Here is an 18958-nt window from a genome sequence, read left to right as displayed (position 1 = left end):
AAAGTCAGTAGTTCTGGGCAATAACAACAGCTCTTTCAGTGCCCTGTGATCTTAGGTCACTTATACACATTACTCCTGACTTCTTTCCTGTGAAATGTGGATTATACCTCCCAGAGTAGTATAAAGGCAAAATTATACACAGGATATGAGAGCAACTTGAAAATTATAAAGCTGGGTTCAAATAAAAAGCTTTATTATTTTAGTAAGAAAGTAATATCAATTTATCAATAAACATACTATCAGTTTATTAATAAACTGTCTTGCAATAGATCATTTTATGAGAAGTATACCAAAACGTTTTAGGTTATTTATGTCAGTATCTTAATGTTGTTGATCGTCTGTCTTAGAAATTCTAAGACATTCAGGAAGTCTTGCTCTTTTTTCCATGTGCTGAGCACATGTTGCTCATACTCTATGGGTTTACTTATTACTTGGCATGATTGCCTGTCCCAGAAGACTGTGAGTCCCTAGAGGCAGTGGCTATTTTCTATTAAACTTTGTATGTCTCAGCAGAGAGCTGGCTACATAAATATAAAATAAATGATGTAGAAAGAATATAATCCAAGAAGACAGAGATCATGTTTTCCATATCACTGTTCCTATATTTTATCCAAGTATGGTGTTCTGGAATAGGTTTGAATTGCTGAATAAATAGATTAAATATTTAACATTTAAAGCAACCACCACATATCACTGCTAGATTAGTAAATTTGACTTGTATCAGTCTACTCTGAGGGGCTTCCCTGGTGGCTCAGACAGTAAATAATTCTCCTACAATACAGGAGACCTGGGTTTGATCAGTGGGTTGGGAAGATCCCCTGGAGAAGGGAACAGCTACCTACTCCAGTATTTTGGCCTGGAGAATTCCATGGACAGAGGAGCCTGGCAGGCTATAGTCCGTGGGGTCGCAAAGTTGGACACAACTGGGCGACTTTCACACACACAATCTACTTTGAAAAGCAAGTGCCTCTCTGACAAGAGCAAATGAGAGTAAATTCGAAATGTGACCATAAAGGAATGAGATTAATTTTCACTTGTGATTTGTAAAAATCAATCTCCTTATTTTACACTTATGTCTTGTAAATTAAGAGGATTATATAGATGTCTTACAGCAGTGCTTATAGCTTTAACGATTATATCATACATTAAAAAAAGAAGTTATTTCACTGAAGGTGCTATTATAAATGGAATGTGATCTTCTGGAAAATATTCTGTAAGCAGGTAGCCCTGAGTAAGTAAGAAAGCAATTCTTCAAAATAAAATACGTACAGAAAATAAAGCATATACCAGGTCACAGAAAGGAAAGCAGTATAAATGACTTCCCAAAGGTAATGGGTGTGAATAAGATGTGTCTGAGAGTAGTTGAAATCAGTTATGCTAAAGTATTTATGAAATAGACTGAATAACTTAAGAACAGAACTCCCATTCATATAAGGCCTTTACTTTAAGCTTCTTGTCTCATCACTGAAGAAATATTTAAGTTTCCATTATTTTCCTAAATTATGTGCTCATCTCTAAAATTTGGCAGTAGACCATTTCAGTAATTCATCTGTCTGAAAAATACCCCTGCATCTAAGTTCATCTAAATTGACATAAGTGATAAAATTAAGAAATGCTAAGAAGTGTTTGAAGGGTATTATATTAAGCAAAATGACATGAACATGATCTGTATATCAAATGATAATAAAACTACACTTCTAACTTCTAATAGGAAATAGGGTTCATAAATACAAATTTCTTAGTTCTACATACCCAATTCAAGAGTTTATAATCTTATAATCTATATCTGGGAACATTTTTAAAAAGACTACTATTATAAAAATTGTGGTAATTTTTATAATGTCACTTACCTGATCAACATTACTACTGAAGTAAGGGTTGGTAGGTTCAAGGTATAAATATTATGTACTTGGTATTGAGAGAGTCAGTTCCTAGGCAGGTTGATAAGAAGTCCGGGTGTCCCCAAGGAGAGAAGGGTCTGGATTCTCAAGGAGGAGGAAAGGGCAAACTTTTTTTCTCTCTACAATCTTTAGGCTTATATAAAAAATGTATCCTGCTTGAGGACAGTCTCTGGAAAAAAACCTTCTGGCTAATCCTGTTATCTTAAAATGTAAATTATGGGAGTGGGTCTAGTGAGGTCTTTAGAACTTCCAGACATTCTTTTGATTCACTGTAATAAGTAGTTAAAAAGTATATAACAACTCCATTGCTAACACTAGTAAGGGGGGACTCTTTCTGCCCCCTTCTGATGTCTATGTCAGAAGCTTTCTCTATCCCTTTTATACTTTAATAAAACTTTATTACACAAAAGCTTTGAGTGATCAAGCCTAGTCTCTGGCCTCTGATTGAATTCTCCTCCTCCAGAGCCCAAGAATCTCTGTCTTTGGTGGTTCAGTAACACGTGCATTACTTTGTATACATATGTAAAATGAGTTCATGTGAAGGATATACTGCATCAAAATAGCACTCTATAAAATCAACAGGAATATCTCACATGCACCATTTGCAGAGAGGAGTGAAGGTTAAAATTCTGTAATCACAACAGAACAGAACTGGCTCTATCTAGACCTGCCGCCTACCTATGAAGGGTGTGAGTATTACTCTAATGGGACATTACAGTCTCCTGGGTGGTCACCAGTGTCCTCACCATGATTCCCTATCAGCTATGACAACAGAATGTGTAATTGCAGTCAAAGGGTTGAAGCCAAGCTCCTAATTTTGGAATCACCAAATACATGTAAAAATGAATCATCACAGAGAAGAATATTTTTCATACCCAGTAATTAATATTATAGGGTAGTTAGTAAGTGGCAAGAACTGGGGTAGTGGATTCTAGGGTAATAGTGATCACTGAAATGGCTAGTCTACACTGAACAGTGAAGATAACTTGGATATTTGGATTATCCCACTTGTTCTGGGAAGTGCAAGATCACACAAGATGACGTCACTTCAGAGGTTAAGGACATACCCTTCTTCCTGGGATGTACTAGTTATACCTTATACCTAGTTATAACCTATATGATTTCCATTAGTCTACAAACATTTGTGTAAAAGTGTGAAACATAATATCCATGAGAAGAAAGTTAGGGTGAACTACTTCCGATTTCCCTCCTGGGATGAAGATTATAATAAATATGTATGTACTCAACCATGCAGTTGCATACAAACACATGTGAATTTTGTCTTTTTAAACTGCATTACCTTTAATATGCCCACTTTGCGTGGATGTGCATGTGCATTCAGTCCTGTCTGACTCTTTGCTACCCCGTGGACTGTAGCCTGCCAGGCTCCTCTGTCCATGGGATTTTCCAGGCAAAATTACTGGAGCGGGTTGCCATTTCCTCCTCTGGGGGATCTTCCTGACCCAGGGATTGAACTTGTGTCTCTTGAGTCTCCTGCATTGGTAGGTGGGTTCTTTACCAACTGTCCATTTCAAATCTTCCTTAATTGGGTGGTGGTTTGTGCCTTCTCACATTTTTGAGGGAATTTTCTAGAAGTTTTCCACTATCAGCTTGGCATTTGATTATGCAGCTTGAAGGGGTTTCAGTGTCTTTAAGTGATTTCTAATATTTCAAAAATCCTAAGTAAATTCTTTTATTTCGTAAAAGATCTCACTGCTAACGCAAAGGCTCCCAGTCTGAAGTTATCAGACCTCTTAGGAGACCACAGTTATAATGTAGATATTTTTATGGTCAACTAAAACAGCTCTTTTGTTGTACAAAGTCTTTAAAAATGATACTGAAGAAACTATAACAGCCATAAAATGAATATCAAGGAGATTCTGTCCTTTATGCTATTTCATAGAGAGAGGAGTTTTTAGACACAAAGAGCAATATAAACAAACACACGAGACAATAAACACGTCATGGTTGGGAGTGCTATGCTCTGCGCCCTTCTACGTGCCAGCACTCCCCAGTGCTAAGATGTCCATGTGTAACACTGTCATCAAGTCTTCACCAGCTATATGAAGTTATATTTTATCACAAAATCAATATTTTTGAAAAATAAATCTAAGATTGCATTAGTTTAGCAGGGTTCAGAAAAGAAGGAGGTTTTTTTCCTAGGCCCTTATTTGATTTTCACTCCTATAACTGAAAATATTTGATCCCCAGAGGCACAGTATGAAGTCAGGAGTGGAGTCAGAAGCAGTATTACCTACCGTAGTACCTCCAGCCAGTGTTAAGGGAAGCATAATGCAAGTTCAATGCAATACGCTATGGCTCTAAACACTTCTTGTCTAATACTGAAGTAAATAGCATAGTTGTGCTATCCAACTCAAAAACCCCTACTGTAGCACAAATGGACAAACATGAAAATAGTTACTGTTGCCATCAGGATTTTTGGAAGGGGATTTCAAGCTACTTTTATGGAAGGGGATTTCTCCTGTCACCTGACGGCAACAGTAACTATTTACTGAACTGCGCACAGTCTCAGGGAGTTCCTAACATACTGTACTGGTGTCTAATATCAGGGATCCTCCACGTTCAGAAGAGTGGCCACTAATCGAATTCTCAAATATGGTTTTATCTACACAGTCTGGAATGCAGCAACTAGAATACATTTTTTCCTAGTTTTTGTTTTTAAATTTATATTTTAAACAGACACAATAGAACATGCTTTCATCTGGTTTACCCCACACTGATACAATGTGTTTAATGTATAAACTTGTATCAAACTGTCTTCTTAATCTTAACACTTAGCTCTGTGTGTGTGTACATGAAATAGAAATATGTGTGAAATATATAAAATATTCAAACCATATTATCTAATACAGTTATATATATATGCACTGTAATCTCAGTAGGTACTTATAACTACAGAATCACAGAATAACTACACCATTTACTTAATTTTTAAAGCAGTGGTGAGAATAATTATATGTTATATGCATAAGTATATACGACATGTAAATATACCTCATCTCCATTTATATATACATAAATTTATATTTTAGTTATTATGATTATAGAGTGCATAATTAAGTTAGTGAGCACTGCTCAGAACTTAGTAAGTAAATAAAGATCATAGAAACTCAGCTGGGTAAAAAGTGCCTTATGACTCCTCATTAAGTAAATGTGTTTACCTTCCATTTATTATGAAGAGGTTTTCTGAAAAGTAAATTGATGTTTATTTTTTGTTTAATGATTACATGATATAGTTCACTTTGTTGAAAACTCTGATATGCTGATATGAAAGTATTGGTACGGATTTAGGAACAAGAGTAATGAATGATTAGATAGAGAAGAAAAAATCTTTGGAAGAAAAAAATTAAAAAAGAAGACAGGACTTTCAAAAGCATTTAAAGAATGATTACCTACCAGTTCTACTCGTCCGAAACCTCCAACTCCAAGGGTGTCAATGATGTTGAAATCAGACAGCTTCAGGTTGGCGAAGAAAGCAGCTTCAGCTTCGTATCTGGAGTTTTTGATGCGAAAAAATGGAAATTTCTTAGAGGTGCAAACACGAGTACCACGTACAACTGTACCAGAATGACATGACTGTGAGACAGGGTTTACCTGCTTAAATTCCATCTTGCTTTTAGAGTCTGCGTTTTCTCATACTCATAATTTTTTTTTTTTTGGTCCCAGTTGTGCAGAATACCTAGATTTGAGCTTCTATTTTCAAAGTAGAAAAATACAAAGTACCCACTGCATGCCAGTCATGTGACTGATAAATCCAGTTATCAAATCAGAGTTACATCTCGGTGCTTTTCTACGCGTCTTCTTATGAGCACAGATTGTTTGTGTTGTTCTCTTTTGGTTTTGTTTTGGATTGTTTGGTTTTGCTTGGCTTTGTTTTTGCAGTTCAGTTTTTGGATGGCAGTTTCTCATTAGGTTCCCTTATCCACAGGCTGGCAGTGGCTCCTATTAATAATTATTAAAAGTGGCAAGATCATTGAGGTCTCTGGAGTGCAGTCACAGCCAGGTTTTATGAAAACAGATCCAAACAGCTGAGGACTGATGTGGAAATATCTGAAATGGATGGTTTCAGAAGCATATTCACATTCCTAAAAAGTGTCTTCCCTTCGTTTGTAATTACCCACTGACTCTCAGCTAGTAATCCCAGTGTCTTTAGGCTTGCCAGTTTCTTATATGAGTGGTGTGGAGGAGCACAGAGTAGCCTTCAAAAGTCTAACTCTTCAGACAGGCAAATTGGACACATGCAAGTGGCCAAAATAAGTGTCTCCTGATGAGACAAGTGAATATGAGCTGCTTAAAATATCTCCTTGTTAAAAGGCTCTACTATTTTTAGAAAGGGCAGGAAGGCATAAAGATGATCCTCCCACTCACTAAAGTCAGGTCAGGGAGTAATTCAGCTGTCTCAAAAATAAAGTATTTGAATAGCTATGTGTAATCCATGACCTTCAACCAGGCAGTACCTGATTCAGTAGTATGCTATAAATAGACATGATGAACGTGCCTGAAATAAGGATACTAAGACAGCTTGTTTACGTCGGGTTTTGGAAAGAATCATCCACGGGCATGTTTGGTGTTAAGCTGTGCTAACATGTTAGCTATTCCATTATGATCAAACACAAATCCAGACTCCCCACTTAGGAGAAATGCGAAATAGCTTTCTAGGTGAGCTTTCAACAGTTTCCAGTTTACGAGGACAGTTCTCGTTTTTCACACATCAATTCTTGAAAGACTCTTGAGAAGGTAAAAATAACATTGCTTCTCCTTATTAGCTGATTATGGGAAATCAACTCCTTCCAGTACACCTCTATAAATAAGACTGCTAGTCAATCTGAATGCTATTTGTAGACTTATCTCATTAACTACACAATCAAGAGATCAACATAATTCTTCAGGAGATGGTTTACTAGAATGGAACATAAGCAACAAATGTGCATTTCTAGCATTCCAACTGGGTCCCTGCTTTTGGAAAATTAAAGCTCCATCCCATTTAAAGGGTCAGTGGCACAGTTCACTCCAACAGGTGTCTAAAAGGGACATCTGTTGGGATCAGACCCAATGACAGTGTTTGTATGTGTTCAAGCATTTCCTGGCAGTCAAATTCTTAATGACTTTTTTTTGAATAATATTCCATGTGCTTGCTGGATTTAGAAATTTCAGATACTAAGGGAGTAAACTGTTTCAGACTACTCTGACACCATTTTATATATTTACAATATGGTGTTATTACTTAAGCTCTTGCAATGTCCCCCACCCACCCACCGACCCACATCCTTATATTTGAGCTTTGGAAAATTGGTCTGGAAATATCCAAACAAGTCATCTTCAGCCATTTGCTGCACATCAGAACTTCCTGAGCATCTTTTAGAAACCACTTAATAGGGGTCCCACCACAGGGCTAGTAAATCAGCAATGTCTGGAAGAAGTATCATATTATCTATACACTTTTACAGCTCCCTGGCTGACTCTCTGGGTGATTCTGATGAACAGTTAAGGGTTGAGAACAATAGTGCTAACCCCTCTGAAAGTCTCAGGAGGTTCCAGAAGCCAGATAATTCTGGGTTGGATTAAATTGATCCAAGAAAATCAGTAATTTTCCAATGAGTCTGGAGTGTGATGCATTCATGGCAAGAGTACTGTGGACTCTTATCACTTGGTCTTGACTCCTATCCCTGTTGTACTAGAACAATAGGAATGAAAAATAGCTTTGTAATGGCTAACACGGTTTTAAAAAAATGCATTGATAAAGAAAGACATATACAGGATGCAAAACTTTACTAACTACTTTGCTATTATTTCTAGGTGAATTTTTAAAATACTTCCTTTAATTGGGTGATTTGTTTTGTAGTGGTTGGTGAAATACCTTTTGAAGGGGCAATTTGGTAATTGTGTGCTTAATCCTCCATTCTGTTCCCACTGGCCTCAGGTCATGATTTTTGGGGAAGACAAAGAATACAAAAACACTGTCAGAGCGCTTTCTTTTCCAAGCCAGGAAATGTTGCTTAGTATTTCATGTCTTTTTTTTCTCTTTAAGGTTACTCTTTAGGAAGTCTCTTCATCATGGAGACTCTGTACACCTTTCCTTTTTGAATAAATAGCTATGTTTTTTAACATGGAAATCACCATCTGAAGAGACCTTTGTAAAAAAGCCAAACTAGAGATGATTTAGCTTCTTTAGGTGTCTAACCACTCCAGCTCATAAGTGAAGGGATATTTTCATTCTTTCTTGTTACTTAGAAATTATTTGAAAATAATTTTAATACCTCAGTTATGTTTTACAGCCCTTACAGTTGATGATTTTGAATGACAAAGGAGACAAAATAAGTTGGCTAGGTAAATGGCTCTTGTCCTATAAAACATCTTTTGTCTAAAGGACATAAATGTGGAGCACGAGTTCGTAGCTTACTTACTACTGCAGCCTACCAGGTCCAAGGAATTAGGCCCAGATTCACTCAAATCTAAAATATATCTGTGCAAAAGTGTTTATGAGAGGGACAGTAAGGCAACCATGAATATTCCTTGGAAGGATTGAAGCTGAAGCTCTAATACTTCGGCCACCTGATGCAAAGAGCCAGCTCATTGGAAAAGACCCTGATGCTCAGAAAGATTGAGGGCAGGAGGAGAATGGGACAACAGAGGATGAGATGGTTGATGGCATCATTGACTCAATGGACATGAGTTTGAGCAAATTTGGGAGCTAGTGAAGGACAGGGAAGCCTAGTGTGCTGCAGTCTATGGGGGTAGTAAAGAGTCAGGCACAACTGAGCAACTGAACAAGAGGGCATACAATTCCTGATGTTTGATTGCTTAAAATCTGGCAAGAAGTATAAAGTATATTTTCTAGTGTTCCTTAACTTAGAGGTACATATTTTTTAAAATAATACTATTATATACAGTTGACCCTTGAACAGTGCAAAGGTTAGGGGTGCTGACCCTCCAACAATCAGAAACTCATGTATAATTAACAGTGGGCCTTCCGTAGTCACAGTTTTCCCGAATCTACAGCTCCATAGCTACCAGTTCAACCAAGTGCATCATGTAGGATTTACTGCTGAAAAAAATCTGCAGATCTGAGGATCCTCACAGTTCACACTCATATTGTTCAAGGGTCAACCATATTGAATGAACAAATGAATACAAGTATATTCATTAACTTTTTAAACACAGGGTGAGAGCAATGGATTCTCTTCCTTAAAAGTGCAAACACTGACATACTCTGTGACTTCAAGGAGCTTACAAACCCTCAGAATAGGCTAACAACCTGAAAATAACTACAACAGGAGAACAAGTGTGTGGGGTGAAATAGATCATATATCATTTCTTAAACACTGGAGAAGGAAATGGCAGCCCACTCCAGTGTTCTTGCCTGGAGAATGCCAGGGACAGGGGAGCCTGATGGGCTGCCGTCTATGGGGTCGGACATGACTGAAGCGATTTAGCAGCAGCAGCAGCAGCAGCATTTCTTAAACATGCCTGACAATATGATTCACCTGGCTCTTTGATGATCAGAATCCACAAGCACTCATCTGTACAGGGTACTCTTTAAATAGTGGCATATGGAACTTGTAAGAACTGCTAGAAAGAAACAAAGTTGCCTACATTGTCACCTTCTCTCTTCATTTCTCCTTATACACCAAAGGAAGTTCTAAAAGCAATGAGAATGTAAATAAAGCTGCAGGTGTAAAGATGATGAGACATAGACACATATGCAAAATCTAGAAACAAAAATAATACTAGGATAATCTTAACCTATCTTTCTCTATCCAAAACCACATCTCTTCCAATATCACCAGCTTACACAAATCAAGAGTAAAATTCAGATGTCCTTTATTATTCACAATTTTTTTCTTGCTGTTGCCATAGGTCAATGAATCAACTCTGTCATCATTTCAAGATAACAGAATTAGGTTCTAGTCTTTATCACTGACCACTATTATTAAGAAGCAAACGTCTCTTCTTAATACCGAAAACAAAGTACAACCCGGTATAAAAATGTATGAAACTTAAAATGTTATCTTCATGTTGATACTGCAATAGCAGAAATGGCTCAGTGTTAATTTACAAAGCAAACAATAGTAGGTGCATTTTGAAAGTAAGGTCCAAGAATCCAAAGGGACATCCAGATGGGATACAAATGCCAGTAACTAAAAGACAATGAAACAAAAGGCTAGTGTGGCCCTATTTACTCTAGCAAAATCTATAATTTAAATCTGTTTCAGAAGTCTACTCTTAAGTGTCTCCAAGGAAAATCAAATGGAATCCTAGTATATTTTAACCCACATGCAGATCAGTCACCACTGCTTGCCTGTGCTATCTCCTCTTGGGTATATTTTTATTTCCTGTTTAGTTTTATCAGACTTGGGGGAATCTATAAAATGTTTCAGTAAATACACATGAACTCTCATCTATGACTAAGTTTTTTACTCTATAACTTTTAATAGGTAAGATGAGATTCAAGGAGACAATGTCGATGCTAGACATAAAAATAATGCAAGAGCACACCCTATCCTACAAACAGAAGCTCGTGACTTGTGATTCTGGCTCTGCCGGTGACTTAGTACTTCCAAGTCATGAATTCTTCAACATTTAGGCCTTTGTAAAAGTATCAACATACACTTAAGTAAATAGGGAAAAGTTGTATAGATATAGTCAGAAACCTAGCTTACTTAAATGTTCAGATGAATGCCTAGGAATCCTTTCACTTTTTATGTGATCAAAGAACATTAATACCTATAAATAAATATTTACAGAAATAGTTAAAGGAGGTAAGAAATCTTCAAAAGTTAGCCTTAAGCACAAAATATATACCTGGTCTAGGACACATGCAAGCTATAATGTTGGCCATCTACTGAATAAACACTTATTTGGTACATAGGATTTTAGGCAATAATAATTCCTGATTTAATAAAACTTGGTGCATTAATTTTTAATCTTGAAGAGTAAATACAGATTCAGCCAGACATTAACTATATATACGGAGAAAACAGAATTGGAAACTGGACCAATAATACTTATTTAACACAGATGTGATTTGGGTTTAAACTACTGGGACTATCGCCTCATTGTGCTACATTAACATTTTGTGAATATGAACGTAGTTACTACATGTCCTATTCCCTGATTCTAAAATGTTTGTAATTAAATAAGCTTAGTCACTAAAAGAAAAATGGATAGTCCTTAAATCTATAAGCAAGTCATCAGTCATCTCTTATTAATATAATTGTTTTATTTGAAAGTCTCATTGTTAAACTAACTTTAAAAGCAGAATCTTCTGACTTCATTAGAAAACTGTGAACTATTTTATTTTTTAAGGTTTAATAGGGAGGTTTAATAACATTTCAATATTTCCTATTGAAATAACATTTTTCAAATAACATTTTTATGAAAATCTATTATTACTGTAAGTTTTGGGGAAAAAAAAACTCTTTAAACATTAGAAACCCTATTCATATACTTCTAAACAAAAAGAAATGATCTTTAATTTGTCTGGCTGTAAAGCATACAGGTATAGTCACTATCTTTTAGGAGTAGTGGCAAAAACTTGAAGAAATAAAAGTTTGAAAGTAACTTAATGAATATAAAGTATTTCATTATGTCAATTTTCTCCAGAAAGTATAATCTCTTCTTCAGGGGATTTGAGATAGCATTAGTTTGCTTTCTGTACTTTCAAAATTGTGTTTTTTTCAGAAAAGTTTTTTTTTTTTTTTTTTAAGTACTCTAGCCATGAAATAGTTCTACTTATTTTTCAAATGCATTCCCTTGAGAAGATACAGCCAACAGGAATAAACAGGAAATTACTCATATCTGCTGCCTAATAAGAATGATAGTAATGCAATTTTTTAAATTTAAGAAGCACTTTCTTCCAAGGACTCTAAAATGTCTCTCATTTAATTTATCCTTCCTGATTCTCTGTGAAGATGGGATAACAAATATTTTTACTTCTATTTTGCAACTGGGTTTCTTGCCTAGAGAATCCCAGGGACGGGGGAGCCTGGTGGGCTGCCATCTCTGGGGTCACACAGAGTTGGACACGACTGAAGTGTCTTAGCAGCAGCAGCAGCAGCAGACCAGCTGCTGATAAGTGATTGATTTCAATAATTAAGCACTAGAAGAAATGGAACTAAAAACCTTGGGCATGTTTCACATTGTAGCATATTTACACTTATTCTCTAAAATTTAATTTCATCTTAAACAAGATAGAGAATCAGACAACTTTAAAGATGCTTTTATCTCAAAGTAGTAAGATACTATCGTGGTTCAAAATCTAGATCACCGCCACTGCGAGGTCCTCTCACCCAACCTTCACATTTTAAAAAAATGAAAGAACAAAGTCCAGAGATGGTAAGTGACTTGGCCAAAGTCACAAAGGTGCGGGCATAAGTGACTGGCATTTTGACTTACTATCTGTAATCCTTTTTACTATCTGATTCTATCATCACAGTTTTTTTTTTTTAATTCTGGTACTTGTAAAATAAAGGCAAACATATAAGTTATAAAATATATTTGAATAATATACTATTTTGTTACACATTTACATCAAGAATGTGACTCCTATCTGAGTACTGATGCCTTCTTGTCTTTGATGTGGCCTATGGGTGCGTGTGTTCTGATTAAATAAAAGGACTCAGAATGAAAGTACACTGCTGCTCAAGAGAGAAGTTTTAAAAATCCAAACATTAGAGCTGCATTTGTGAAAATGAGGAATAAGCTACCCAGCATTAGCTTGAAATATATTGACCATCATGCATTTTAGTTATTCTGTTTTTAAAGAGAGTCTGTGTAGTAATTTGAAAGGAATTTTAATTTTTCTGAAATAAGGGCCAAAGTAAATATCTATTGCCATGAAAAAAACTAGCAAGAAAGGAATTAAAGATTTTTTTCTTATTGGTGTTTGTTACTTAAACAGAGTCACTAGCCCATAATAAAGTTATTTATTTAGTTATTCAGCAATTATTATTTTTTATTTAGAGAATGCAGATACTTGCATGTATGTATTCAAAGAAGAAAAGCATGCAGTCTCCAACATTATGCCAGAATAGTATTTCTTTCATGTAAGTGGACAGCCATCAGAGACTAGTGACCTGAGGGTTTTCTCTCATCTCCGTGCATATTAACATCCCTCCTTCTCCCTTTCCTATGTCTCAGAATCTCATTCTGAGGCTTTTGCTTATGACTATGGACTAGGGCTTCTCTGGTGGCTCAGAGGGTAAAGCATCTGCCCACAATGTGGGAGATCTAGGTTCGATCCCTGGGTGGGAAAGATCCCCTGGAGAAGGAAATGGCAACCCACTCCAGTATTCTGGCCTGGAAAACCCCATGAATGGAGAAGCCTGGTAGGCTACAGTCTATGGGGTTGCAAAGAGTCGAACACGACTAAGCGACTTCACTTTCACTTTTCACTCTTATGGACTAGGATGGTCTAGACTGGCACAGCAAAGGCCAGGAAGTTGAAGTTTAAGGGAAAGGAGGTAGGTAAAAATGATTGTTTCTGCCTTCACTGCTCCAACCCCTCTGCCTGTGGAAAGCATATCTATCCTCACTTATTGCCTCTTGTGCTCCGGAGTAAATATTCATTACAGCAGAACTTGCCTCCAATTTCCATGAGGACAGTGTTTGCCATAGATAACATTTCTAGAGAAGGGATGGGTAAAGACAGCCCAAGTTTTCTCCTCAAATATGAAAATATCTTTTCTACCCCCAAATTAAGAGCTCTTTCCCTTTTCTTATCCATTATTTTTATATGGGGTTTAAATATTGAAATAAATAAGAGAAATTTTAAGCTTAGTTAAATGTCATAATTAGTCTTAATTATAATCTTTATCAAGGGATCAGTCAGAAGATTGAACTAGGATCAGAAGGATTAGGTAAGACTTAAATGAACACGGCTGCTGCTAAGTCGCTTCAGTCATGTCCGACTCTGTTTGACCCCATAGATGGCAGCCCACCAGGCTCCCTTGTTCCTGGGATTTTCCAGGCAAGAACACTGGAGTGGGTTGCCATTTCCTTCTCCAAATGAACACTAGGGGTCAGCTTTTACTTCTAAATTCAGGGCCTTTGCTATGTACCTCAATTTTCATGGCTCCCCTTTATTTCTGAACGATTCTACGTGAACTTCAGAGCAAAGAGCTTGGGGATGTGGCCATGGTCACAGCAAGCCAAAGGAAGATAAGGCAGTAAGATTCAGTGTGTAGCAAGAAGAAAATAAGACTAGAAGCCACTCTCCCTGACCTCTAGGAATACAGGAAAAGAAGTGATCAGGAGTTGGCCCAGAACCGAACCTGAGCAACACATTCTCATTTCTGTAAGATGCAGGGTTTGTGTTAGACAGGTCTATAAGTTCACTTGCAGCCTGACCATTCTGGGAAATACACATGTGACGCACAGTCTTGGTTCCCACAGCTTCTCTTTTGCCTCTTTGTGCACCAATCCTGCTCTCCAATCCCTGACTCCTGAAGCTCTCATTTCAAGAAACATTACAGAAATTTTTGTTTAAGGGAGTCTTGCTCTCAGCAAAAGTAGGCAGAAGACCCCTGACTAACCAGTTGGTCAAGATATGTCTTGATGTTCAAAATAGAACTGTTAATGCATTTCCCCATAACACTGTAATATACCAGAGATGCCCTGTAACCCAGGATTCACATCAGAATTATGGGTTGAGTTAAAAACAGACCTTGATACAATGGTAGGATTTTGGACCAGGTATTAGTATTTTAAAGTAAGGTTAATAGATGTGTCTATACAGCTCTTAATATCAAGACTAATGATCATATGTAAATTAAGATTACTAATATTAAATTTGATACATATGTGACAGACATCTATTACAAAGGGTACAAGTATCACAGGGAAATGTATCCACAGTTCTAAGCAGTTATTCTCAAGTGGTCTGGAGAATACCACCCAATCTTGACACAGGGAAAGCCTGTATGTCTTTTTCTTAGTAGAGAGAATATTAAGTGGAAAAGAAGAAAATTGAGCAAAAATTTCCCCATGTCACATAGTTCAGTAACAGTGATTATGCATTTAAGCAAATGAAGGCTCAGGGAATACCACCTATTTGTTATCAAGTCATTGCCATCTAAATGCAAAATCTGGCATTGTTCTATGCTGCAGCCAATACAACTGAATAATTAAGCAAACTATAGGGTCTGAGGCTTAAAAAAAATGATTTCCATATTTTGTTCAGATTTTCTTGGGTTTTACCTAATGACCATTGTCTGTTCCAGGAGCCCATCCATACTGTGTTTAACTACTATATGTCCTTAGATTCTCTTTGGCTATGCTCTTTCTCAGACTTGCCTTGTTCATGATGACCTTGACAGTTTTAAGCAGTACCAGTCAGGTGTTTTGTAGAATATTTCTCAATTCTGATTTATTTGATGTTTTTCTCATGATTTCACTCAAGTTCTAAGTTTTAGGGGGTGGACCATAGAGGTCAAGTGCCATTTTCATCACATCGTGTCAAGGATATATGCTATCTATATGATTTATCACTAATGACTCAGACCTTGATCATCTGGCTCAGATAATAACTGCGTAGTATTTAACAGAGTACATACTTACAGAAACCAACAAATACAAAAGGACTGTATTACAATGTGGTCTTCTCCATAATTTTTACCTTATAAATGCATCCCCCTCAAAATGAATTAACTTTACAAAGGTATTCTACATTTCCACACTGCTAAGGTTTCTGCTCAATAATTCAGAAGTATCATCATAAAATATACTGGTTAAGATTAGCACAGATGGCTACAATATTCAAAACTAGTATCTTTCCATGCATTTTTACACAAATGATAGGAGTGGAGAGATAATGGTGGAACAACTCATTATCCTCAAATCACTGCCTCTTTTTTATGTGGGTATAGAGTCATTACAGGGAGAAGGCAATGGCACTCCACTCCAGTACTCTTGCCTGGAAAATCCCATGGATGGAGGAGCCTGGTAGGCTGCAGTCCATGGGGTCGCTGAGGGTCGGACACGACTGAGCGACTTCACTTTCACTTTTCACTTTCATGCATTGGAGAGGGAAATGGCAACCCACTCCAGTGTTCTTGCCTGGAGAATCCCAGGGATGGGGGAGCCTGGTGGGCTGCCGTCTATGGGATCGCACAGAGTCGGACATGACTGAAGTGACTTAGCAGCAGCAGCAGAGTCATTACAGTAATTGTTTCTCTGAGTATATGCCGCAGTTGTCATGGAAGTCCAGGATTAATCAAATTTCACTTTAGCTATACTGTTGGTTTAGATAAATACTGCTATGGTGGGTGGAGTAAATTGGGAGATTGGGATTGATGTATATACACTACTGCTACTATGTATAAAATAGATAACTAATGAGAACCCACTGCATTGCACAGGGAAATCTACTCAGTGCTCTGTGCTGACCTCAATGGGAAGGAAACTCAAAAGAGAGAAGATGCATGTATACCTATAGCTGACTCACTTTGCTGTACAGTAAAAACACATTGTAAAGCAACTACATTGAAATGTAATTAAAATGAAATAAATACTGCTGTAACATGTAAATGGAACTTCACTCCTGAGTTAACACATATTGGTCATATTTTGTGCTTTTCACAATGGTTTTAAAAGAGGACTACCTACATACCAACAGATTGCATAGGATACTAAGTGGTTCTTTCAATAGGAAGTTGCAGACTGTGTACCTAAAATAAAAATGATGCATTTGATGTATCTTAAGTGAAGTGAAGTTGCTCAGTTGTGTCCGACTCTTAGCAACCCCGTGGACTGTAGCCTACCAGGCTTCTCTGTCCATGGGATTCTCCAGGCAAGAATAATGGAGTAGGTGTTACCATTTCCTTTTCCAGGGGATCTTCCCAACCCAGGGATTGAACCTAGGTCTCCCGCATTGGAGGCAGATGCTTTAACCTCTGAGCCACCAGGGAACCACATGGTAAAGCTCCTTACTTGATACTTGTATAAATATAATTGAATAGCACTATATCAGTTTTATTTTTTATAGTTAATAAATAATAGTGTGAAATGAAGGAAATTGGGAGGGGCATTTAGGCCTATTATAGTTATTCTTTATACCACTTAACAGGTTCAATTCAGTTCAGTTCAGTTGCTCAGTCGTGTCCGACTCTTTGTGACCCCATGAACCACAGCATGCCAGGCCTGCCTGTCCGTCACCAACTCCCGGAGTTTACCCATACTCATGTCCATTGAGTCAGTGATGCCATCCAACCATCTCATCCTCTGTCATCCCCTTCTCCTCCTGCCCTCAATCTTTCCCAGCATCAGGGTAGAGAATATTTTTTTCCATATTTGACTTTCATTTCCTTACAGATTTTCCAGGGATAGAGCTGACATCTTGGCCACATCCTATACTCAATTCTCTTTTTATGACTTCCTTTTCCTCATTGAATAAATTACTAGATTTTCTCTCAGGAGTTAGCAGCTAACCAAATTCACACAGTGTTGGTGGATTAATCTGGTCTTTTGATAAGAGAACAAGCTATACTTGTGATGAGAGCATCACTTTGACTTCCCTCTCTCTACTAGGTTTAACGATATGGGTGTTTGATGTTCACTTATCATGTTCAGAGAACAGACAGTGTCTGATTTGCCTTTTTGTAACTTTGCTGAAACGACAGCAGTGCAGAGGACAGAAAACCTTTCTTCTTCCCCTTTAGAACAGGACACTGATGACCTGAATTTAGGAACTGGTACTGTGTCTTGGCACCTGTGAGCAGGCGTCCAGCAAAGTGAACTAGAGGGAACTGGGGGATTCATGGGGTGGGGCTGCAGAGAACAGGGGGCTTTCCTTCAGGAAGCTGAGCACTCAGAGTTTCATCCTTTCTATACAACTTGTGGTATGTGGCTAGGTATATAGGAAAAACAGATGGAACCTCAGTGTAAATATATACAATATATAAAACATGAGAGAAATAATTACAAATTGAGAAAATCTATTTTTAGTAGTGCTTATTTTCACTGACTGCAAAGGAAATTTCAGTAATAATGAAATTATACTATTATGCTATTTGCATAAAGATACCACTTCAGAAAAATAATAGAAAATAGGTAATAAGGGAGACTGTGTGAGTTAGTCTGTGCGGTTTTATCTTTTAAAAAGTTAATACACTGACATTCTGGTGCCAACACATCCACTGTTACATTGATACCCATTTCAGAAACTGGATTGCTACCGGCCTTTCTTGCTGAAGTCAGTGGAGAATCAAGTCACTAGCATGGGCCACAAGATGATGTTGATGGAGTGAGTTATTCGACTTGCACAAAGTTAACTATTTTCATGTCTATAAATTGTGTTCCAGCCTATGTATGAAGCTGAAATAAGGCTCAAATCTATGTTTAATGTAAGACACAAGATTTGAAATAGTTTCAGTGAACATGATTATTAACTAGAGCATTACTTGCTAATTAGAAAATAAAGATGTAAAAAAAAATCATCAATAAGAATTACTGCAGTTTTAAGTTTCGGGCTGCTAACGTTACACTTGCAGGCCTTGTCAAGTTTGTCCAGGACACATTTATATATACGGAGTAGAAGTCTATCCTCTCCGTCTAATCTTAATTATGACAGTTTAGAGTACTGCTGGACAATTTGTTCAGGAAGACCTATCTTAGGTGACATAACAAATGAGACCATATCTAGCATCAGATCAAGAATCTACTGACAGGTAAAAAGCTCTTCAATCATTAGTTTAAGTTTTACGGAAAGTTGTCTAAGGTGGATACTTTCTAGACCCTGGATCTTTGAAGCATACTGATAAGTGTGACCATTTCTTTAATAGTGTTAGTCGCTCAGTCATGTCCAGCTCTTTGCAACCCTCTGGACTGCAGCCCACCAGGATCCTCTGTCCATGGGATCCTCCAGGCAAGGATATTGGAGTGGTTTGCCATTTCCTCCTCCATTTCTTTAACAGTAAGACCCCAATTATCTAGCACCATCTTTTTAGAAAATGATTATCAAAGCGAGTCCCTTCTAATTACCATGTAGATTTGTCACTTTTTTTAAATAAAGGTCTTTCTTAGGTGACATAACAAATGAG

The 18958-nt window shown here is 37.2% G+C and overlaps 1 protein-coding gene and 1 non-coding gene across 6 annotated transcripts in view; both read right to left on the bottom strand.

The window, feature by feature from the left end:
* The window catches only part of PRKG1 (protein kinase cGMP-dependent 1), a 1407171-nt gene that overhangs the window by 50345 nt on the left and 1337868 nt on the right, over positions 1-18958 (bottom strand). For 4 of the 5 annotated variants that reach the window (XM_005904632.2, XM_005904631.3, XM_070363677.1 and 1 more), the window contains one exon: positions 5319-5415. In XM_005904632.2, coding sequence (XP_005904694.1) covers positions 5319-5415 — 97 coding nt within the window. Of the gene's footprint in view, positions 1-5318; positions 5416-5516; positions 5654-18958 lie in introns of those variants that run through there. The other variant, XM_070363679.1, reaches the window with a different exon arrangement.
* TRNAW-CCA (transfer RNA tryptophan (anticodon CCA)) lies at positions 16757-16828 on the bottom strand. The gene has a single exon. It is a non-coding gene; the product is annotated as a tRNA-Trp (tRNA).

Source organism: Bos mutus, chromosome 26 (assembly GCF_027580195.1).
Source record: "Bos mutus isolate GX-2022 chromosome 26, NWIPB_WYAK_1.1, whole genome shotgun sequence".
Classification (NCBI taxonomy): domain Eukaryota; kingdom Metazoa; phylum Chordata; class Mammalia; order Artiodactyla; family Bovidae; genus Bos; species Bos mutus.
The sequence above is the reverse complement of the archived record's forward strand: the minus strand, read 5'-3'. Positions and strand labels throughout refer to the sequence as shown.